General features: G+C 38.8%; 2 protein-coding genes across 14 annotated transcripts in view; one reads left to right on the forward strand and one right to left on the reverse strand.

Annotated features, from left to right (window-relative positions):
* Nucleotides 1–1,026, forward strand: part of SULF2 (sulfatase 2) — a 280,685-nt gene extending 279,659 nt beyond the window's left edge. For all 3 annotated transcript variants that reach the window (XM_079979106.1, XM_079979105.1, XM_079979107.1), the window contains one exon: nt 9–1,026. In XM_079979106.1, coding sequence (XP_079835232.1) covers nt 9–39 — 31 coding nt within the window. In that variant the 3' untranslated portion in view covers nt 40–1,026. The remainder of the gene's footprint in view (nt 1–8) is intronic.
* A 1,419-nt stretch (nt 1,027–2,445) lies between these two features.
* NCOA3 (nuclear receptor coactivator 3) overlaps nt 2,446–22,077 on the reverse strand; it is a 99,050-nt gene continuing 79,418 nt past the window's right edge. For 9 of the 11 annotated variants that reach the window (XM_079978880.1, XM_079978883.1, XM_079978890.1 and 6 more), the window contains 13 exons: nt 20,811–21,196; nt 19,600–20,462; nt 18,534–18,672; nt 16,577–16,771; nt 15,508–15,744; nt 12,601–12,727; nt 11,909–12,080; nt 10,730–11,026; nt 9,840–9,944; nt 8,054–8,282; nt 6,890–7,064; nt 6,001–6,142; nt 2,446–5,429 (listed from right to left, as the gene is read on the reverse strand). In XM_079978880.1, the coding sequence (XP_079835006.1) occupies nt 5,418–5,429; nt 6,001–6,142; nt 6,890–7,064; nt 8,054–8,282; nt 9,840–9,944; nt 10,730–11,026; nt 11,909–12,080; nt 12,601–12,727; nt 15,508–15,744; nt 16,577–16,771; nt 18,534–18,672; nt 19,600–20,462; nt 20,811–21,196 (3,079 nt within the window). In that variant the 3' untranslated portion in view covers nt 2,446–5,417. The remainder of the gene's footprint in view (nt 5,430–6,000; nt 6,143–6,889; nt 7,065–8,053; nt 8,283–9,839; nt 9,945–10,729; nt 11,027–11,908; nt 12,081–12,600; nt 12,728–15,507; nt 15,745–16,576; nt 16,772–18,533; nt 18,673–19,599; nt 20,463–20,810; nt 21,197–22,077) is intronic. The other 2 variants (XM_079978881.1, XM_079978884.1) reach the window with 1 other exon arrangement.

The following is a 22,077-nucleotide window of genomic DNA, read 5'->3' on the forward strand; positions in this document are numbered from 1 at the left end:
TTTTTCAGAGGACAACTTTGGGAAGGCTGGGAAGGCTAATTTCCTGCAACTGCTGGACCTCAATGAGGATATAAACTGGCCAGAACTTGAATCTTTGTACAGACTTAATGAAAGTGTGTATGATTTCAGACTGAATTATAACATTAGCCTGGAGGACTGGATAAACTTTGATGCTAAGGTAGATAGGATGTTTGCACTGTTATGCAATCTAAATAGACACAGTGACCTTCTGGGGAGTACTTTCATCCAACATACGTATCCCTTCTTGAAGCCCACTGGTTTACCTGCTTTTGCTTTGGGTTATACCTCACTTGCTTCACAAGCTATTTTACTTCCACCAATCACTGCAGATACTGTTTCAAGAAATGGAAGCAGAGAAAACAAGGGTGACCCATTGAGAGACTTGGAATCCTAAGGGGCAAAACCACAGACTATTTCAGTGGAAGCCAAATAGCCCCTCTGCTACTTCATCTACAGCTTTAAATGGCATTTGAAAGGACAGACAAATGGAAAAGCATCTCTTCCCCCACCTACAGATTAGGCAAGTCAAAATTAGACACAGTGGTAGACAATTGCTACTGAGGCACGCAGGATATCCTGGATATTACTGAACAGATGCACAGACTCGGCACTAACAGTCTTCAGGTGTTTGTCTACCACAGAAGCCAGTTTAGTTCACAGTTCACACATCTACCTTGGCTCATGAGGAAACTGAAATCTTCACTCAGTGAAACCAGCTTTCCAGCATGGTACTGTAAATATTCAGTGTCCTGTTTCAAAAGAAATCCAAGTTCAGAAGAATTGTTACTAAAGTGTTGGCATGCCCCAATTCCATTTCTGAAAAGTCACTCCATTGCATAATAAAAATTCAGAATTTAGCCATTTTTAAAAGCACTGCAAAATTAAAAGCAGTTTGTGTATGTCTTAAATTTTAACAAAGTTGGATTTGTATTAAGTCTTTGTGGTTATATTGTATGTTCAAAAACCAAAATTACTACTATAAAAGAAAGCACTTGTTTACTTTTATATTTGTTTGTTTTAAGCAATGGCTATTATTTTGTGACCAATAAAAACGCAGGTTTCAAAAAAACCCAAAAACTTATGGGCACAGTTCAGCGGACAAGTAGGCACACTTTACCCAACACAGTGCTGGGTTTTGTGCCTCCTTAGAAAAAAGAAAAGAACATACTATTTGGAAGCAGTTTTAGGAACAGACTATCCAAACTCAAACTTACAAGTTTTCCTACAGCATACATCACCTGTCCAAATTCAGAAGTTGACCTCAATTTTCAACTTACTTGTTTTTCTTCCAATGTACTGCAACATTTCAATCACAGAGAGAAATTGGAGTTTGAGATATCTAATGTAAGTATGATATAGTATTTGCAATGTAATGAGTCTTTAGGTAGTGTAACTACACTTAGGCAGGAAACACCAGCTGGCCAAATAAAAGATGGGGGACACCTGGTTTGCCAGTAGTACATGTGAAAAGGAAACAGGGGTTAGTGGACCACAAGCTTAACATGAGTCAACAGTGGGATGCAGCAGCAAAAAAAGCTAATGCTCTTCTAGGCTGCATCAACAGAAGTCTAGTGTCCGGATCAAGGGAAGTAATAGTCCCACTCTATTCTGCCTTGATCAAGACCACACTCAGAATACTGTGTCCAGTTCTGGGTGCCACAATTTAAGGAGGATGTTGACAAGCTGGAACATGTGCAGAGGAAGGAAGAAAAGATGATCAAGGGTCTGGAAACAAAGCAGGTGAAATTCCCCATCTCTTGCATGCAGTGGCTGCATTCAGTTGGTTTTTATCTTTTTCATGGTGCTCTAATTTTAAAAGAGGTCTGAGGGTGGCAATAGCAACTGTTGTGTGGAGGGGGTAAAAATTTGTGTTAGTTAAGAATAAAATTTTTTCCACCCCTTTGGAAGTGAAGTAAGCCTACAGTTCTACTTCTCCCATTTAGTTGTGTCTTGGAAAAGAGGACATCTTAAACATCTTACCAGCACAGACAACTTGTACATGAGTTTTGGTAACTGGAATGTAGCCTGAGTTAAGGCATAATGGAAACTTTTATCTCTTTGATTACCAAGAAGCTTATTAAGCCACAAAAACTCCCGTTTCAAATAGAAACCTTTATTTACATTATTAACAACTTCCAAACAAAACAAAAACACAGAAAAACAAGACCATATGACCTACCCTTTTTTTTTAATGCCAGCCCACAGGAGGCTTTTTTTTGTTATGTAAAGATCAATTATTACAAGCAATATTTAATGTAAACTAACTTTGGAGTCAATTCTCAATACTGCATGCCTTTCTCCTGAGATATTAAGAAATATTGCTCTCAGTTGAATGGTTCCATAATTGCTGCATTGCTGTCACATGACAGTCTGCTACTAAATTCGATGTGCTGACCTGTGCAACATTCAAATAGATTGTTTCTGTTGAAAAAGGCTCCTCATTTATTAAGGCAGCCTTCCCCATCTTGGAGCTGATGGGAGTTGTTAGTCTAAAACAGTGTTTCCCAACCTTTGGCCTCCAGCTGTTTTTGGACTACAACTCCCATCATCCCTAGCTAGCAAGACCAGTGGTCAGGGATGATGGGAATTGTAGTTAAAAAACAGCTGGAGGCCCAAGGTTGGGAAACACTGGTCTAAAACATCTAGATTGCACCAGGTTGGGGAAGGCTGAATTACAGGAAAAGTCATGAAGACTGAAATTATGTATTTATCTCAACACACAAACTGGTTGGATAATCCATACAAAGGTGGGAAGAATGGATTCACTACAAAGACAATTAGGTCAGAAGGCACCAATACCAAACTAAGCTTATTGCCCCATTCAGCCATGTTTACTGTACTTATCATACAAGTCCCCACCCCATATAATCACTCTTGGTACTAGAGATTGCATTGCAACAGAATGAGTTTTTAATCATGCACTTCTGATTCCAGGTATCATTTGAATCAGCACTGCTGAGAACGTTCCCGACAATGCAAATTCAAAATGCATATATATATATATATAGATAAAGGTGTGAATACTTTTATCAAGTTTGAACTAATATCTTTGGATTCAGCAAAAAAAAAAAAAAAAAACTGGGAAAAGGAGTAACATTCTAAATAACAGATTAACCAATGAACAGCAGGTACCACCACATTTCAAAAACACAAACAGAATCAATCAAAATGAAAAGAAGAAGGGCAGTAAGTAGTTTATAAAAAGAGAGGTCACACTTCGCCAAAGTAATCAGAGCTATCATGATTATCATATTCGCCTATAAAAGTTAAAAGATAGTCTACTCCCATTTTATAGGCTTGTGGGTCTTTTACTATGAGGTTGTTATTGGTAGTATCAGAAAGAGGCTTCAAACAACAACTCCTCAAAGCTATTTTAAAACAATATGTAAATGGAAAAAATGCTTTAAAAAAACAACCCTAAAGGACGAGGAAGCACTTGTAACATGTGAGGCACACTATGTGCAAATCAGAACACAATTCCAGACCAGAGCCCAAATGTGTTTTAAGTACAAATAAGCTTTAGTGAAGTTAAATAAATAGCTGGTGGACTACACAGAACTGGCAATATTTATACCTGTACTCAGCATACTAGCAGTTTTGGGGGTAATCACAGACTGCTTGCCTTAGAACAAAATCTCACAGAATTACATGCTTCTGCAAAGTGGAGCTCAAATTTCATTACTAATCAAAACCACCAGTTCACATATTCAAGAGAACTATATTGAATGTGCAATGGGAATAGAAAAAAACTCACACACCACTTCAGACATTTTAGTCTACCTTTCTTAGAAAGATCCTGTTCTGAATCACTACAACTTGTTTAAATCTGGGAGGAATCAGTATGTATCTGCATTATTTGACACCGAGATGATTATGGTGTTTCTGACCTCCAGCTATTAAAAATTGCTTAGAAAATAAATATATTTGTTACCAGTAGAGCAATAAAATGTGATAACCAAAATCATTTGTGCCAATTAATCAGATGTATCATCAGGTGTGCTTTCTGCTAGACACTTAACACAAAAAACATGTTCAGAACACCACTGAGGCTTTCTTAAAAGTTAACCAAATGTCCTAGAGCAGAGGCTCTTTCATTTAAAAGACAGGTTATATTAAAAATTCCACAAATTGATTTGACAGCTAAAAAGAGCCTTTTTGTCATCAAATTGCCATCTATAAGAAAAAAGTAACAAAGTGCACACATAAGGTGTAGAGAAAATATTAAAAGACTGCTAAAATATGAACAAATGTTCTTTTAAAAAACCAATAAATGAAGTTCTAAATAAACTGTCAAAGACCAATGAAAATAAGATAAAGGCCATAGTTACCCAACTCCAAAACCATTTAAATTAAAAAAAAAAAAATCCTATCTGGACAACTTGGACTAAACTCGAGTTTACAGAAATTATATTTGTTAAATATTTAGCTTCACAAACTCTGCAAAAATGAGTTAGTGGCCTACAAAAGTCATATATATAGTACAACATCTTAAGATCATATTTACAAAATGTATTCACAAAGAGAATCTCTCTTCAAACTGCAATGCCTTGCCTTACATTTTATGACATTTAATGGCAAAAAAGATGTATGATTATTGCTCAAATGCCCATATTGGAGATATTATGTAACAGTAATTCAGACTGGGCTTGAAAGGGGGCAAGAACTTGCCTACTTTAATATCCATTGATTCATTATTATAGGTATTGCAGTAACCCACTACATACAGCATTTTATAAAGTGCACAAAACTGCACATCAATATGGAAATCTTTTATCATGATTATACATATTTAATCTCTGCATACACCTTTGGCGCCAAAGAGCGTGATTCAGAGGCTGCAACAGCGCATTTGCATTGCCACTTGCACATCAGAGTTCCGACACCTGGGAGTGAGATTGAACAGCAGCATGAATGTTCAGAGCATTGTTTTGTTTTTAAATCAAGGCCAGAAACTACATTCTATCAGAGGCTCTTACTAGAGAACTCAAGACTATTACCAAGTATTTTCCAGGCACTTTGGTCTGCCTGTAGTTGAAGGGCTTTGGATAGCTACAGTAAATAGAACTGGTACAGACCGTGTCTATCCAACACATTTACTCAAATGGCATTGCCAAACGCACATTGCTAAAGGCAAAGTGCCAAAAAAAATCACCCTTTCTCTTTTCTTTTTGTACATTATACAGTGATACTTTGCTTCTACTCCTCCTCCTATCCCTCACCACCCAAAGGTCCATAACTCATGAAGTCACTTAGGACATCTTCACGGTAAAAAGAAGTGGTATTTCCATAAGGCTACATGTTGCCATGAAGTTCACGTGCACTTTTTTTTTTTTTTGTAATACTTAGTTCACCATCATCGATGGCATCAGCCTGTTAGGAGATCATAGCTGGAGATGTCAGCAGTATTTCTGCAGAAAAAAACACAACACACCAGTGAACAAACAACAGTGTAAGAGAGACAAACTTTGTAATCAAGCAAATTTTTTGCTGTCATTTCTGAAGGTTAAGGAAAGAAGTATAAATAAATACTGCACTGGTACTGAAAATGCTTTTAAAAATATAGATTTGTTTTAGGGGAAGGGGGATTGGGAGGAAATGGCCTGGTGTTGAGCTTAAGTTACTCTAAGGCTAGGACTGCAGAGCCTTGTGGATTCCTTGAGTAAATCTATTTCAGCAATGAACCTGGGATGCTCACAGGCAATAGCTGTTCCACAGCTAGCCTTACCATTTTATGTAAAACCACTGAGAGAGAACCCACTGGAGAAATAGGGGTTTGGGAGTTTGGGAGAAATAAGAAAGGGTGCAGAGTGAGCAAAAATGACAACCACGCAAGTCAAACCTTATTTTCTGAGCCAGGAAAATGTTGAGAAGTTTCTGTTAATGTTTGCTAGGCACTGGCGCTGGCAATTTTAGGGGCTGATGTGCATATGGAGATCTAAAGAGCTGCATGTGGAGAACCAACAGTTACAGCCATCTTACCTGGTCTGGACCCATGGGCATTCCTGACATAGGCATAGTATTAATATTCATTTGTCCCATGTGACCACCATTGCTGTTCATGTGCATCATGTTGTAAGTTGCAGGGTTCCCTGAATGGCTGAACTGTTGCTGTGGAAAAGAACTAGAGGACACAAGAAAAAAAAAATGCTCTCAGATTCATTCAACCACTGGCATGTTACGTCATTGGCATTACAACTATAAAACCTCATAATCCCTTCCATAATCAGTTGCAGAGACAGTTGTCTCACCACAATGTCTTCAAGATCAGATGTGGTTATTTGTAAGGCGCTCACACCAACCTGCGGCTCTAGAGATTGACTAGTGCTATAAACAAATGAGCCTATGATCAACAAATGAATAAATCCTTTGCTTTAAATAAAAAAGAAAGGAAATGCAAAAATGATGGATCAGTGTAAATCACTCCCATCCTAGGATCTCTTCATCCATTGTCGGAAACTGTTTTGTTAACTTAAGCCTACCTCACTGAGTTTTTAGCCCTGCACGTAACCAATCTGGAACAAATAGTTCAACATATATAGATTTGGACACTTTCATGTTCCTTTAATTTTTTTTTAACAACACATCATGTCTTGATCAGCTTGTTTAACTTTGTGAAACAAAAATAAGCCCCATATCTTTGTGAAATATGCAAAATTTAAAAATTTGAACAAATATTTTGAAATCTTCTATGAAACAAATTATTTTAGGGTTGTTTTTTTTTAAAGAATCTGGGTGCAAGAGTGAAGACTGTCTAGATTGCATGTTTTTTAAAAATCACACAATTCAGTCTGCTAAAAGCTATGTTCTTCAGTTCTCCACAGCCACAGGCTCCCCTTTCAAAACACTAGTTGAGATATCTGACTCTCACCTGCTCCTGGCCATATTTCCTGATGGCCAGCCCTTCATTTCAGGAGTTGGATACATTGGTGCAGCCTGAGGATGCTGCATCATGGGATTTTGTGTGGGTCCAATTCTTTGAGCCATCATGGAATTGGGTGGGCTTGATACCCTGCTAAAGGCAGGGTCTGGTTGCTGGGTCATTCCTTACAAAATAAATAAGATAACAGTTTGGTGGTTATGACACTTAGCTATTTTTTGCTGAAGGCACATGTGTCCTCTAATATTTACAGAATTTCACTCTTGTGGTTGCACAATTTCTCTTACCTGATTCAATCAAAAAAGCCCTGAAGAAAGGTACCTTTGGAGCATGGTACAAATGAAAGGCCAGAAGGGAATAATTCTCACGGAGAGGCAATGGTGCTCAGGAGAACTGCACTTTGATTCCCAAGTTAATGGTAAATTTCCACCCTTGGTGTTACCAGCTTGCATTCACTCAAGACTCCCTCTCCTTGAAGGGGCCATAGCTCTGTAGTAGAGCATCTGCTTTGCATGAAGAAGGTCCTAGGTTCAATCACCAGCATCTCCAGGTAGAGTTGTGAGAGAACTCCACTTGACCTCATGGAGAGCCACTGTTAGCCGGTGTGAACATTAATGAGCTACTTGGACCAATGGTGCGACTCGGTATATAAAGTAGCATCTTATGTTCCCCCATCATGCAAGTTTGCTTTTCTCAGTTTCACTTGGTCCCTAAACATGGTTACAAGGTACTATAACTTACTAATGTTTCATTGTTTGTTGTTGTAATTTCAGATATAGCAAAGCAGAATAAAAAAAGACCAAATGCTTGCTTTTTGTTGCCAGACCCTTCCTGTACAAAAAAGTTTTCTTGCAGAATTAAGTAATGACTAAGACATAATTCAAATCAAAATTGAGAGAATCAATGAGCTGTGAAATTACTGTATAAAGATCATGAATTTTGCAACATTTCTGCACTGTGGCTGTTCTATTTTAGATCATTCGGCTACAGAATATGTCAAATCCCTCAAAACCCCACTTTCTCCCTCATTCCAAAATATTGCGCTTATACTCTTCTATAAAAATATTCTAGCTTTAATAAGTTTTTTTGTAATTTACTAAGCCCAACAGCAGCCACAGGAAATAGAAGCAAGTAAGATACAAATGAAGTAAGTACCATAATTGGCTGGGTATGAAAATTGCTGGGATGGGACTGGAGCCATCGGAGGGCCTGTAACAGCACCATCCATGCTTCCTGAGGTGGTCACATTTGGAGGAGGACTGAAGGCTTGAGACTGCTGCTGTTGCTGCTGTATCATCATGGCCATCCTTTGTTGTCGGATGTGATGACTTATTATCTCCCTGTTTCGCTGCGCCACCATCTGAGCATTAAGGAAGCCTTGCTGCTAGCACCCAAAGAGGATTGACAAAAAGCACATTAAAGAATACAGAGGAAGAATTATTAAGTTGACAAGAAAAAAAAAACATATCTTAAGAGTTTTATGTCCATGAGCTTTTTTATATTAAAAAAGCACAATACAGTCTATTTTTCTCCCATTAATGAAATAGCAGAATGGAACAGTAAGAAAATGCACATTTATTCTGCAGTAATAAGTAGCACAGTGTGCAGTAACTGTGGGGAACCACCTTCGGCCCTCCAGATGTTGCCCCACTGGCCTTGCTTGCAGCAACATTTGCAGGATCAAAGTTTTCCCACATTTGGTCTACAGTCTATATACCAATAGCAAGCTTATTCTCTTTGGGTCTACCCTTACGCAGATATCCATGCACAAGTTATCAGCAGCTTGGGGAATCCCCAAAGTTTGTCTAAGTTATAAAGAAAAGGTAAAAGGAGGGAACCAAAAATGACCTAGCAAACAGAATGCTGGCTTGATGACTATTGGAGTGGTGAAGGTGGTGGAATGGAAAACAGGAAGACGGAGGTGGCATGGAAGGGAATGGAGCATCCTGGAACAGATACTAGCTGGGTGGCTAAAACCCCAAACAGCAGCACTCTACATTTTGTTGCAGGTCTCACTTTGTGTAGCTGGAACATTCAGCAGGCACTGTGGCTTATATCCAATGTGGCACTAAGCAACTTTTCTGTCAGTGCAAAAATTTATGATTGAACAATGAGACCTTCTCTCCCCCCCACCTCACCCTGAATGTGTCCTTCCCAAATCTGCTCCAAATGGTTGGGGAAACCAGCAGAAAATATTAAGTGGGTGCACAAGAGGAAAGTCCCATTGCACAGGCATAATAAATATTTGTACTGACAGGACAGTTACTTAAAGCTAAATTAGATACAAGTAACTGAATCCATACTTGCCAGACTAGCATTGCTCAACAGTTTCAATCCCCAGAATGGTTCTGGAATACAGTGGTACCTCAGGTTAACAACTTAATTCGTTCCGGAGGTCTGTTCTTAACCTGAGGTACCACTTTAGCTAATGGGGCCTCCCGCTGCTGCTGCCGTCGCACGATTTCTGTTCTCATCCTGAAGCAAAGTTCTTAACCCGAGGTACTATTTCTGGGTTAGCGGAGTCTGTAACCTGAAGCGTCTGTAACCCGAGGTACCACTGTACTTTTCTACAATTGCAGTTGAGATCCAATGCCTCACCCATCTGAACAAGAATTGCAACAATGGTAAAACAGAGCATTGTCATTCCTAATAAAAAATATTGACATTTTTTAGGATGACATTATTATATAGATGTTTCTTCACCAGTCATATGCCCCAAATGATGTATATCTAATGATGACATGATTCATGTAGAATCGTATTTTGGTTTATGGTTATGTTCTATTGGACTTTGATCCATTAGATAAAAATATGTGTGTCTGTTTTAGTGCTTTAAAAGATGTATGAAGGAAGAGAGAAGTAATAGAAAGCAGAACTGGGGAGAGGTAAAATAACAGCAGGAAGTGGGAGGCTACTGTATAACCTGATTAGTAATACTTACTTGTGATCCCATTTGTGGGGGCATAACAGGTCTCATCACTGATGCACTACCAGGGTTGGGGTTCTCCATTTTTATATCAAGTGTTTGACGAGTCTGATTCAAAAACTTAAGAAACAGAAAGCAACAGTGTATAACAGAACGATGTCAAAATACATCAAACAGGTTTCTATAAAACCCATGCTACACTACAAACCTAGGCAAAAGTAATAATTAAAAAGAAGCTACTTCACTCAGTGTGGCTTATTAAGTGCGCTGAAACACAACGTTTGACTTCACGCCCAAAGGCGCACTCCTCCATTGTCTCCAAGGCAGAAGGATGCCAACAAGGGCCTTAAATATACAAACCTAATCATTAACTTTCATACTGATACTTAATAGTGCAATTCAGAAAACAACCGTGCCACTGTTTTCATCAAACATCAGTTTTCATCAAACAAATAATCTCAGAAATGACATTACCAAACTGAAAATAAAGACTACAATGATGAGGAATTGCAGGTCTGCTTCACATGTCATGGCAAGCCAAATTATGGACTATCAGAACCATGCAAACATGTGGATTCCTGGGGAGCTCACAGCACCTTTCCTCCTCTCTTGTCTTTTTTATTCCTGCATTATCATTAGCCAAGGTTTGTGCTCTAACCATGAGCTGTAGCCAAAGCTGTAGCTCCATTTTAGGAGCCCTCATGGTTGCATAATACCAGTTAAGTCATAGTTTGGGCAACATCTTGACATGTAAACTAAGTCTCTGTGTGTACCAAACATCAGGACAGGATAAAACAAATGAATGTATGTGTTAATGGGTAAGTGATATATTTCATTTTCCTGCCCTTAGCAAAGCCAAAAAATTTCCCTCTTCAGAAGGGAACTGAAAAATTATAATTGTTTACCTGCTGCCCTTGAAGTCTCTGTTGGAGCTGCATCCGAAGTTGCTTTGGTGTGTTGGTTCTGGGCCTCATGACATTTGCTCGGGGATGCATACTTTGCATTGGAAAACTGCCCTGCTGATTCATCTGATTCATCACAGAGTTAAAGGCTGCCTGTTGGCCTTGCACGCTACTAAATCCCCCTGGCAGGGGAGCTCCCTGGCCCTGGTATGGCTGACCATATACTGGAGGCTTCTGGTCAATCATTACAGTAGATTCTTGGCCATGAAATGATTCTTGCTTGGGTTCCAAAGCTTGCCCCTTAAAAAGAATATAGAACATGCCAATATTTCACACTCTGCAATAGTATATTAAGAATATTTTATACAGGGGAATTTTATATTTGAAAATATGAGCTGTGTGTGTGTGTGTGTGTGTGTGTGTGTGTGTGTGTGTAGCCAGCAGTGTAAAAAAACATAGTAAATGTTCAGGAGACACACCAGTAAGCACATGGTACAACAGTTATGGGACCCTATTTCACCATTTAAGAGTTTAGGGATACACACAGGATTATCCAATAATCCAATGAAAATTGCCCAATTCAAAATTACATTGACAAAATCCATCTCCTATGAGCAAGCTCTGACTCAGGTATATTAAGACTTCATCACTATAATATTCAGCAACTATTCTACAACTACCTTTCTAAAGAAGATGCCTGCACACATTAATTACAATGTAGCATTGTCACAAATTAAAAGGAAAATAAACAATTTTTAGATCAGAAGGCTGCTCTTGTTATGTTATAGGCAAACATTTTCTCACTATGATTTTTTTAAAGGGGCACTGCAATATCATGTTTATAATCATATCAGGTCTGCATAATTTGTAATCCAGCAAATGTAATGCAGGTCACCAGCAGTTGGATAAATCTTCTGTTTTTACAGCCTTTTTAGGACTGCAAGAATACTTGGCAGGCCACAATACAGAGAAGGTGGGCTATGTTCAGCTTGAGGTGAGTAGCAAGTTCTGGAGCCTATAATATATAAAATAAGTTCTTCTCACCCAAAAGAAGAATGTACAAAGTACCGAGGAAAAAATGTACTAGGGTTTTTATTCTCCCCCCCCCCCCCCCGCAAAAATACATTTTAAGAGCATACAGCAAACTGAAAAATCTGCACTTCAAGAGCACTGGCAACTTACTTGATTTACAAGATCAGGAATTCCTAAGGCCCTATCAATTTCTTCAAGGCTTGTGACATCTGTGTTACTCAGCAATGTATGCAATTGATCTAGAAGAGTCCTTTCATCACTTTGGCCATCAACATTTGGAGCAGCATACAGAAGATCATCTAAAGAATTCCTAACTAGTTGCCTAGGAAAACCAAGATGTAGCAACAATTAAGAATACGGGTCAAAGAGTAGATAAATTCTCATATCACACATAAATTGAAGTCTCCAGATAAGAATCATATCTTCCCAGTATACGTAAGTGCAAAAATGAGATATGCCCAGTGTCATTTCACAAATGAGCAGGATTCTGGAAACTGAAAGGAGGACCCTCCATGACAAAACTTTTATCACCTTTGATAGATCATTACTATCCAACAAATCCCCAATAGAATGCCAAAGACTAAAATGGTAAACAAATTACAAATATGATGTAAGCATTTTCTTTGATGAATCACAAACAAACAAATAATCTGTCTAGTCCAGCATTCTAGTTCAGATAGGGGAAGTCGTATTCACAGTAGAGCCACTGAAATCAATGGACTTAACTAATTTTGTATTTAGATGAGTGTTTTTCCTGAATGATCAGAATGTTCTGATACCATTTGTAGATGAAGAATAGGCTGTCAGTTAAATAACATATAACATTCTGAACCTTATTGTACCTGTTTTGTGAACCTCGAGGTCCTTGCTCCATGGACAACATGTTGTCAGGCCATGCATTTGGATGGTTAGACGGTCCTTGATGTGCATAAGGATTCCCTCCCATACCAATATTAATTTCATTTGGCCCTACAAAATGAAACAAAACTAAATTTACTTTTAGAAAAGAGGTGAATTTTTAGAGCAGCTATCCAACGACACAGGGCAGTGTACAAAAACAATGTATCACTATTATAAAACACAATGATAAACTATCTCAAAAAACCACCATACAACTATTTTTAATATCGAAATCATCGGTATTACTCTCACTTGAAGCCTAAGTAAAAATGTATGGCATTACTTTCAGCATGTAAAGTTTCTATTCAAATGGGATGTAAAAGGGGAAAAAGCTTCTTAACAGGGTGTTTATGTGTGTTCAACTAATAGTAGTTCCTTCCACATCTTTTAACTGTTGTAGACATGACAGCACCAGGATCCCCCCCCCCCCGTAAACTCAAATAGCAGTAACAAGGCAGCTGAGATAGGGTTGCCATACGTCCAGATTTCCCCAAACATGTCCAGGAATCAAATGGCGAAAGCAGCGTCCCAGAAGAATTTTGAAAGATCGGCAAAATGGCCAGGGGTTTTGTCAGCAGAACCAGGAAGTGTGTCTGTTTTAGGATCACTATTTGTGTTTTCCGGGTGAATTCTTGAAATATGGCAACCCTAAGCTGAGAGGTAGTGGTCTAAATTGTTTATCACTCTCACTGAATTTAAATGCTTTGCTTCCTTTAAGTCTACAAGTATCCAGAAACCCACACTGGAGCACTAGTTGCTCAGAACACGGTACAGATCACTGTGCAAACAGCCCAAAGCCTAAATGCTTCAAACTTTATTGCCAGTTAGCAGAGCATGAGACTCTTAATCTCAGGGTTTTGGGTTTGAGCCCCATGTTGGGTGAAAGCTTCCTGCATTGCAGGAGGTTGAACTAGACGACTCTTGTAGTCCCTTCCAAATCTACGGTTCTATGATTCTATTACACTGGTCAACAACAAATTTGTTGTCTGCGTTTTTTCAGTTGATTTAGGATGAATCTGATGCGCTGAATCCAAAAATTACATTGGTTTTGCTCAATCAGGTCAAGTTTTTGAGCTATGGCCACATGTCTTTTTTTACGTTTTTGTTCACATGTACGCTTGTGTGGAACATTTTAGAAGACGTTGGTGGGGGTAAAATGCCTTGTCAAATAATTGTTTTGATTGGAAATGATTATCTGAATGACAAGAAGTATTCAGGTCCGATAGTTCTGGGTGATTATGTCGAAAAGGGATCAGTTTGAAGTCATAAAACCTCGAAATCTTCCATAAATTGGTCCAGCAAAGCATAAAGTTGGGGGATCAAAACTAAGTTAATGGGGCAGCCGCCCCACGAAGTATCCTGATCTTCAATCAGCACGTCGTCCTGTAGCTCATTGTGATGAAATTCCAGTGCCTATCTTCGGAGAACTTCCTGACATTAGTGACGAAGATGCCTCCAATGTTGAAGGACATGAAGAAGAAGAAGTGGTTCTTGAAGATGATGCTCCTCATCCATTTTCCCAAAAGGAGTTGAATTTCTCTGACAGTGCTCGCATCAGCTTCCTCCGCAACAGGCATCAAGAGTACCTCCATTTTTTCTCGGAAGAGAAGGACTTGGTGTACTGTGCAGATGTTGCACAGCTTCTGCTGAAGCTTGGAGTGCCACAGTACGAACCCAAAGATTGGAGACTGTTCATTGACAGCAGCAAGCGATCACTGAAATGTGTTCTGCTACACAACGGCAACCAGTTTGCCTCTATACCCCTGGCTCACTTGAGTACACTGAAGGAGAACTATGAAGCGGTGAAGTATGTGCTGGAGAAAATTGGTTATGATCAGCATAAGTGGTTTATTTGTGTTGACCTGAAGATGGTGAACTTTTTGTTGGGACAACAGTCTGGCTTCACCAAGTACCCATGTTTTCTGTGCATGTGGGATAGAAGGACTGGCCTGTGCGGGAGGAATTGGTGCCTTGTAAAGAAAGGAACGTCATCAACGACCCTCTGGTGGACAGAGACAGAATACTCTTCCCACCGCTGCACATCAAGCTCGGCTTAATCAAGCAGTTCACCAAGGCTCTGGACAAGGATGGTGACTGCTTCATTTACTTGTGCCAGGCTTTTCCAGGATTGACCATGGAGAAGTTGAAAGCTGACATCTTTGACGGTCCTCAGATCCGTCAGCTCATCAGAGATCCAGAGTTCGGAAACTCAATGAACGAAGTGGAACTGGAAGCGTGGAAGACATTTGTTCTGGTAGTGAAGAACTTTCTTGGCAACAATAAGGCCAGAAACTACGCAGAACTTGTCAACAACATGCTGACTGCTTTCAGAAACCTGGGCTGCAACATGAGCGTCAAGATGCACTACCTATTTTCACATATGGACCAGTTTCCTGAGAACCTGGGTTCAATGAGTGACGAGCAGGGGGAGAGATTCCATCAGGACATGAAAGAGATGGAGACCAGGTATGAGGGTCGCTGGGACGCAGTCATGATGGCTGACTACTGTTGGACTCTGAAGAGAGACCTCCGTGCTGCTGAGCATTCCAGGAGTTCCAAGAAACAGAAGTTCAAGCCCTGAAGTTTGAAAAATGGTGAAGCAACGTGCAATTTACGTGTACTTACCTTTATCAATGCCCACCATTCAGTTTACAGAAAACCTGACCTGATGGAGAGAAACGGATGCCATTTCCTGATTCAGCAGTGCAAAAATACCCTAAATCAGTTGTAGAAATCTAGACAACATTCAAAAAGTAAAAAATTGTTGCCCAGTGTTATCTTACCTATGTGCAGTGCGTAAAACACAAATTATTGTGGTGTCCAATTAAAAAAGCATAGTAAGAACTCACTCATATGGATCATCTGCTGTTGGAGCATGGATCTGGTGCCAGGCATACTATTTGACCTCATGGGTAAACCAGGCATGGGACCACCAACTGAAGATCTGGCAAGGGTTGGGTTGCAGTCTGGCCCTGGTCTTGGCACTGAACCAGAACTAATAGGTTCCATCCTGCTCACTTTTGAGTTTTGTAGGCTCCAGTCACTTGCTGAATGCTGATTCATAGGCATATTTCTGTTAGGTCCCCCTAGAAAATTAACGAATTTAAATACATATTGCTTTCCCTACAGAAAAACATAGCATACAATACAATTTGCTACAGTTGGCATTTTTATATCCACCCACTCCAAATAAGTTTTAGCCAGGAGCCAAAGGGCTGCATATATCAGGGCCTTTCAGCCACCATTCATGGTAACATCTCAAATGTTCAACTGAGATATAAAACATTGCACAACAACGAAGATGGGTTGTTGTTATCATTGTGTATTTTTTGTGACAATGGTTCAATTCAAACAGAATGTTTGCTGAAGTTTGCACTCACCAAAGTTTAAAAGCCAAAACATGAAGCTCTTGACTGCCCCAAGGTCCCCTGGACAGCTTCATGACTGAGCAGAGATTTTAACCTGGGTCTCAGAGACCTTAGTCTGGTGCTCTAACCACGTCAACACAGAGACGTGAACTTCTGAATGTACAGGAAACCCATGCTTTAGGGATGCTTGTCTGCTTCTATTTTCTATCTGCTCAGCACTCCAGACCCTAGGTGTGGTGGCAATGGAGGTAAAGGAACAGCCACAACAATGATTTGTCAATTCAGACACCACGCTCACCACACTTGGTGCAAGCAAATTTGCTAGCTCCTCACAAACCATGATTTGTTAATTCAGACATCACAACTAAACCCAACCCTACAAATGTTTTTGGTGAGATATGTGAATTGAGCCAAAAGGTTTAAAAAGCTTAGCTAGAATAAGCTAGTATAATACAATTGTAACAATTTTTATCGTAGTTAATAATTTACTCCAGCAAACCTTTGGTATATTGTTCATGATTTTTTTAAAAGTATGAGGAAATCAACAAACCCATATTGGTTCCAAAGTTTTCCTGATTTTCCATCATTCTTGGACTCCCACCCATCATGTTTTGCTTCTGTAGCATGGAGAATGTATTAACACTCCTCACAGACGGACTTGATCCCACTGATATGGGGCTGTCTAAAGACATGGCTCTGTTGAAAGGAGGACGGGTGGCTTGCATAGATTGGGGACTTCTCATACCTGTTGAGTAATTAAAATATAATTGTAACTGTACCATCTTTAAACCTGGTATTGATCTACCATGACAGATGTTTAGCATCCACTATAAGGTTATTTAATGTAATTTTAATAAAACCACAGAAATTGTATGTCCTATACGAGTCACTGATGGAGACTAATACAGAAATTATTCATCTGGATTGTTTGATCTATAATGTTTCAGACTGAGATGTTAACTTCCTATAACTACTTCCCATAATTACTATAACTACTATAATTATTAAAAGAATATGGTGTATCTCTTTGGATCTGTACAGTCTCTGTTAATTTCAAATCTCTTATAGCTATATACAGAATTCTATAAAATGTTAGAAAATAATCAAAACCCTAACTAGAAAGGCAGGGGCAGGGGCAGAATCAGAAGCCTAATAAATTAGCTCTAATATGGTATGAGTAGTTAAATACATATTAAGTTAACTGCTATCCTTAAAATGTAAATGTAAAGGGACCCCTGACCATTAGGTCCAGTTGTGACCGACTCTGGGGTTGCAGCGCTAATATCGCTTTCGTGGCCGAGGGAGCCAGCGTACAGCTTCCAGGTCATGTGGCCAGCATGACTAAGCCACTTCTGGCGAACCAGAGCAGCGCACGAAAACGCCGTTTACCTTCCCGCCGGAGCGGTACCTATTTATCTACTTGCACTTTGACGTGCTTTTGAACTGCTAGGTTGGCAGGAGCAGGGACCGAGCAACGGGAGCTCACCCCGTCACGGGGATTCGAACTGCCAACCTTCTGATTGGCAAGTCCTAGGCTCTGTGGTTTAACCCACAGCACCACCCGTGTCCCTGCTTAAAATGTAGTAACACATTATATTAAAAAAAAGAATTGGGAATTTCAAGACAGATTTGATTATATATATTTATGAATACAAAAAAGTAATGCACTTTGCAACAGGTCAAAAGTTTTAAACAAAATGGAAAACAAGTTAGACAACAGTTGAAGTATCTTCCCTTTTATCAAGTATTTTTTCTGTTTATGGTATTTATTCTAACTCAATAACACAATAACACAATGGAATAACACAAAAATCTGAATAAACCACATTTTAAATATTGATGTTCTCAATGCTTTTGAATTGCATACTGATTTTTTTTAAAAAAAACAATTTTTTCATAGAAAGTTCAGAAAATACAACTAGATCTCTCTCTCTCTCTCTCTCTCTCTCTCTCTCTCTCTCTCTCTCACACACACACACACACACACACACACACACGAAAACCATGATTCCCTTTCTCATCATAAAGTAGTACCTAGCTGTATGCTCCCAATACCACTTCTGATTTGGTTTACCTTTCTCAAATTATTTAGCTAATCAAAGCTGAACTTTCTGACCTATTGATTCATCTTATTGTGCACTCTGGAATGCACTGTTATTTGATTTAATAAGCATGAACAGCCTCCAGGAACAGCAGAAAGTGGTAGTATACAGGCCTGTTGATCTGCAGGCTCCCCAGTGATCGACAGTTGGTTTCTATCAAATCTATGCTTGCAACTTTAAACTCAACGTTTTCTTGTGTTAGGTCTCAATGTTTATAAAGCTCACTATCAGACATTACAGAGGGTATCTACAAGGAAATTCTAGTCTACTAGTAGACAACAATAAAAACCATTTTTTAAAAGGCTAAACTGGGAAATTAAGAACAAACAGAAAGAACGGCTTAATGCCTTTAATCAACACAATGACTGTTAAATAAAGTGGAATATTATGTCAAATAAACTTTACCCAGCGGTGCATTTCCTTGGCACAATGGTTGTTTATTCCCCATGTTATTTCCATTTGCAGACATTGGATTACTGCAAAAATCTGAGCTAGTTAGATCACCCAAAATGGCATCTAAATTATCCACCAAATCTCCACTCATCTGAAAAGAAAAAAACATTTAAAAACAAACTTAATTGTTTAGGTTTCTACTGAAAAAATCAGAAGCTGGTATGAGCTCAAAACTATGATGTCTTTGAAACTTACTACAAATTCTTAAGAGAGCCAGCTAGAAGTCATGAAAATATTTGATCAGAGATAGCTTTACTGATTTGGAGAGAAAGAAAAAGATAAAAACTTCATTTGCATATTCTGTAATGGAATATTCAGAAAATATTGTGGATGAATTTTCCAAGGTATCACTTAAGGCTAGGCCTGCAATGTTTAATTAACCAATTTATTTATTTATTTTAATCTCCTGAAAAAGATGTCTTCAGTTAACATAATGGCAGCTCTTTCTTTTTTTTTAATGTTAATTATTAAAAGTGGTCACCGATTAAGTCATGCTTAGTAGCAGTACATGTACTGAAATCAAATAATGTATTTCAGTCATGATTCTCATATGCCTATAAGTTTCAACAGGCTGATCCTGAGAATGGCTTGGGCTGCAGTTGTAACCACATCTACTCAGAAGTAAATCCTATTTAATTCAATGAGGCTCACTTCCAGGTACACAGGATTAGGACTGCAGCCTCAGTCAGCTATATTAATTATTTAAGGTGGTAAATGCTTAAAATACATGGGGGGCAGGTTCCTTCTTAAAAGAGGCATTCCATGTTCTCTCACGTATTGAGTGGAATACCTGCATCATCTATAATCAGTGGAAAATTAAACTGGCACAATGTGAAATAATTTTTAAAAGGAACGTTTTAAAGATTGCTTTGATACATCATAGTTGGGAGTTCAGATTAGCTGTGGTTTTCAGATTTACAGAAAGAAAGTGCAGGGTTCCATTCCAGGGGCTTATTTAGAAAACAAAAGTATACAGAGTCTTTTAACAGGGATTCTGCTAAACATTAGAATACTCTACCTCTTCAGTGGGTTCTGTTTTTATTTTCATCTCTTTTTCTTGACTTGAAGTAGTTATGGCAGAACTACAGCACTGTCCCATCTTGCTGTCCAAATTTTCTATTTTAGGTTTAATGTCTTTCGAAAGAGGATCTTTTACATCATCCTTGTCAAGCAAGTATCTAAGGAGGGCATGGTTTTCCTTCTTTTTAGGACTCATTTGTTCTTGCTTGACTGTTCCTTCGCCACAGGAAACAGCACTACTGTCATGGTATGTGTCTTTACCAGTAGCTTCAGCTGTGATTTTGGCCACTTCTGCTGGAGAATTACCATTCCGCAGCAATTTATGCAAAATCCTATGCTTCTCTTGCATGTTTGATGAAGAAGAGACCCCTCCAGATGTAGAAGACGAGACTCCAGATGAAGGGCTTGTGGCATTGGCAGTAGGTTCTTTGCAACTGGAGTCCAAAGGTGAGTTTGACAGTGTAGGGTGTCCCCTGTCTTCTGAGGAACAAGTTAGCAACTGGAGAAGTTTTTTATGCCCTTTGCTTTCCGGTAGTCCCCTCTGATCAGAGCCTTCAAGGCCCTCTTCTTTGATCTCTTTGTTACTAAGGGAGTCCCTGCTGTTTGATTGACACATGGAACTCTCCACTTGATTTTGCTCACAAAACAAGCCAGGGGGGCTCTTTGAATCCTGGTTACCCATTTTACTTTGCTGAGAAACATTCATATTTGGAGAATTGTCTAGTTTTGGACCTGGCGAAGAAAGAGTAGACAGAAGGGAAGTTCCAACTCCCTCACTAATCGCTTGAAGAGCACTAAGTGAGCTGCTTGAAAAATTGTTGTTGCTACTGTTGCTGGCAGTTCCCATTGGAGAGTTCACACCTATATAAAAAGAGGAGGAACACTAAGTGAGGTATTACATATTAACGAATCACTTAATTAAAAATACTTTGAAACATTACAGCAGAAAATATATACAGAGAAAGTTTTAAAACTGCCTCCCATAATTTCTGCATAACAATATTTTCCATAGTATTCACAGTAAGTCTGATTGCATTATATTGTTTTTTATGTTTATGCTCTAAGCTGCTCTGGGAATGATAGCTGAAGAGTGGATTATAAACAATGATAATCATCGCCATTTCTGGCCAACTGAATAAATAGTATCTGATTTCAGATGCTGAAACAAAAAAACAAAACACACTTTAAAAAGATACTAGAAATAATTACCTGCTACAGGAGAAAATTGATGTGAATTCACTTTTGGACTCCCACGATTCCTAGGGGATATCATTAAATTCTGTTGACTGGAAGTCATGCCTGGGCTCCCATGTGGTGGGCTGCTCATATTTAATCCATAGTTACTCTGATAAGGAGAAGACTGTATTCCTTGTCCAGAGTTCACAGGTCCCATGTTTCCAGGACCTCCATATCTAGCACCACTCATCTGCCCCATTAAGTTAGGATCTCCCATACCATAGTTCCTGTTCTGCAAAGGTATATTTTGCCCAGATGACATGTTCATGACTCCACTGACTGAATTTGTACTTGCAGTTGTAGATGTTCTGATGTTCTGTCCCATTGCACTGGGATTTGGTCGATATCCATTTTGTTCTCTGAAACACACAGCATTGGCAATCAAGCTTGGCACAGTGGATTAGTAATATCCATGTTTTAAAAGATCTTATATGTTCTCCTAGGAATCAATGTACAATACTGGGTTGCAACAGCAGAACACAGGAGCACTGCCATATACACTCATCGAGCTCAGAGAAATTTATGATGAAATTTAAAATTCTTCCTTAGCCCATTGTATTAATCTTTTTATCAACATCAGCAAGGCACAGGAAGAGCACAAACTGTATTTCCAAGTTGTATATTCTACTAATTTTCTTGATAAGAATAGAAAATATTCCACCCTTAATGAGAACTTTATAGAAATTGTGATACAGTGGGTAGAGGTCAGTTGCTGTTACATAATGAGGCTTACTGTTTTATCTCAAAAAGACATAAAAATGAATAAGCTCAAAACCTCTTTTTCAAAAGTTCAACGTGTGAAAGCTGCCCAAAGTGGCTGGGGCAGGGTACAAAATTATTATATTAGTAGTAGTAGGATTTACCCTAGTAATGTTTAAAATCATTATTGTGAGAGAAATCGGCTTCTTTGATCCTTCCCAACTTCTCAGTGAAGTAGGTAATATTGGAATTGGGGTCTAACTCAATAAAAGGTGTATTCATAAGTTTCAATATAAACACAATGTACCATGAGATGATGTGCCATTTTGTCCTTGTCCGAAGAGACAAAAAAGGGTAGTGGGCATTTGCATGAAATTTGTATGAATTGAAACTTAACATTCAGCAATTTTATCTTCCTGTTATATCTGACCAAATAAAATTTAACAATGCTCATGGGTTAAAATTCTGCATCTATTGTCTCTTATACTGCCCTCTAAATGTTTTCATTATGTTGGTTCACATTAGACACATATGATTTTGG

This window comes from Podarcis cretensis, assembly GCF_951804945.1.
Source record: "Podarcis cretensis genome assembly, chromosome: 6".
NCBI lineage: Eukaryota > Metazoa > Chordata > Lepidosauria > Squamata > Lacertidae > Podarcis > Podarcis cretensis.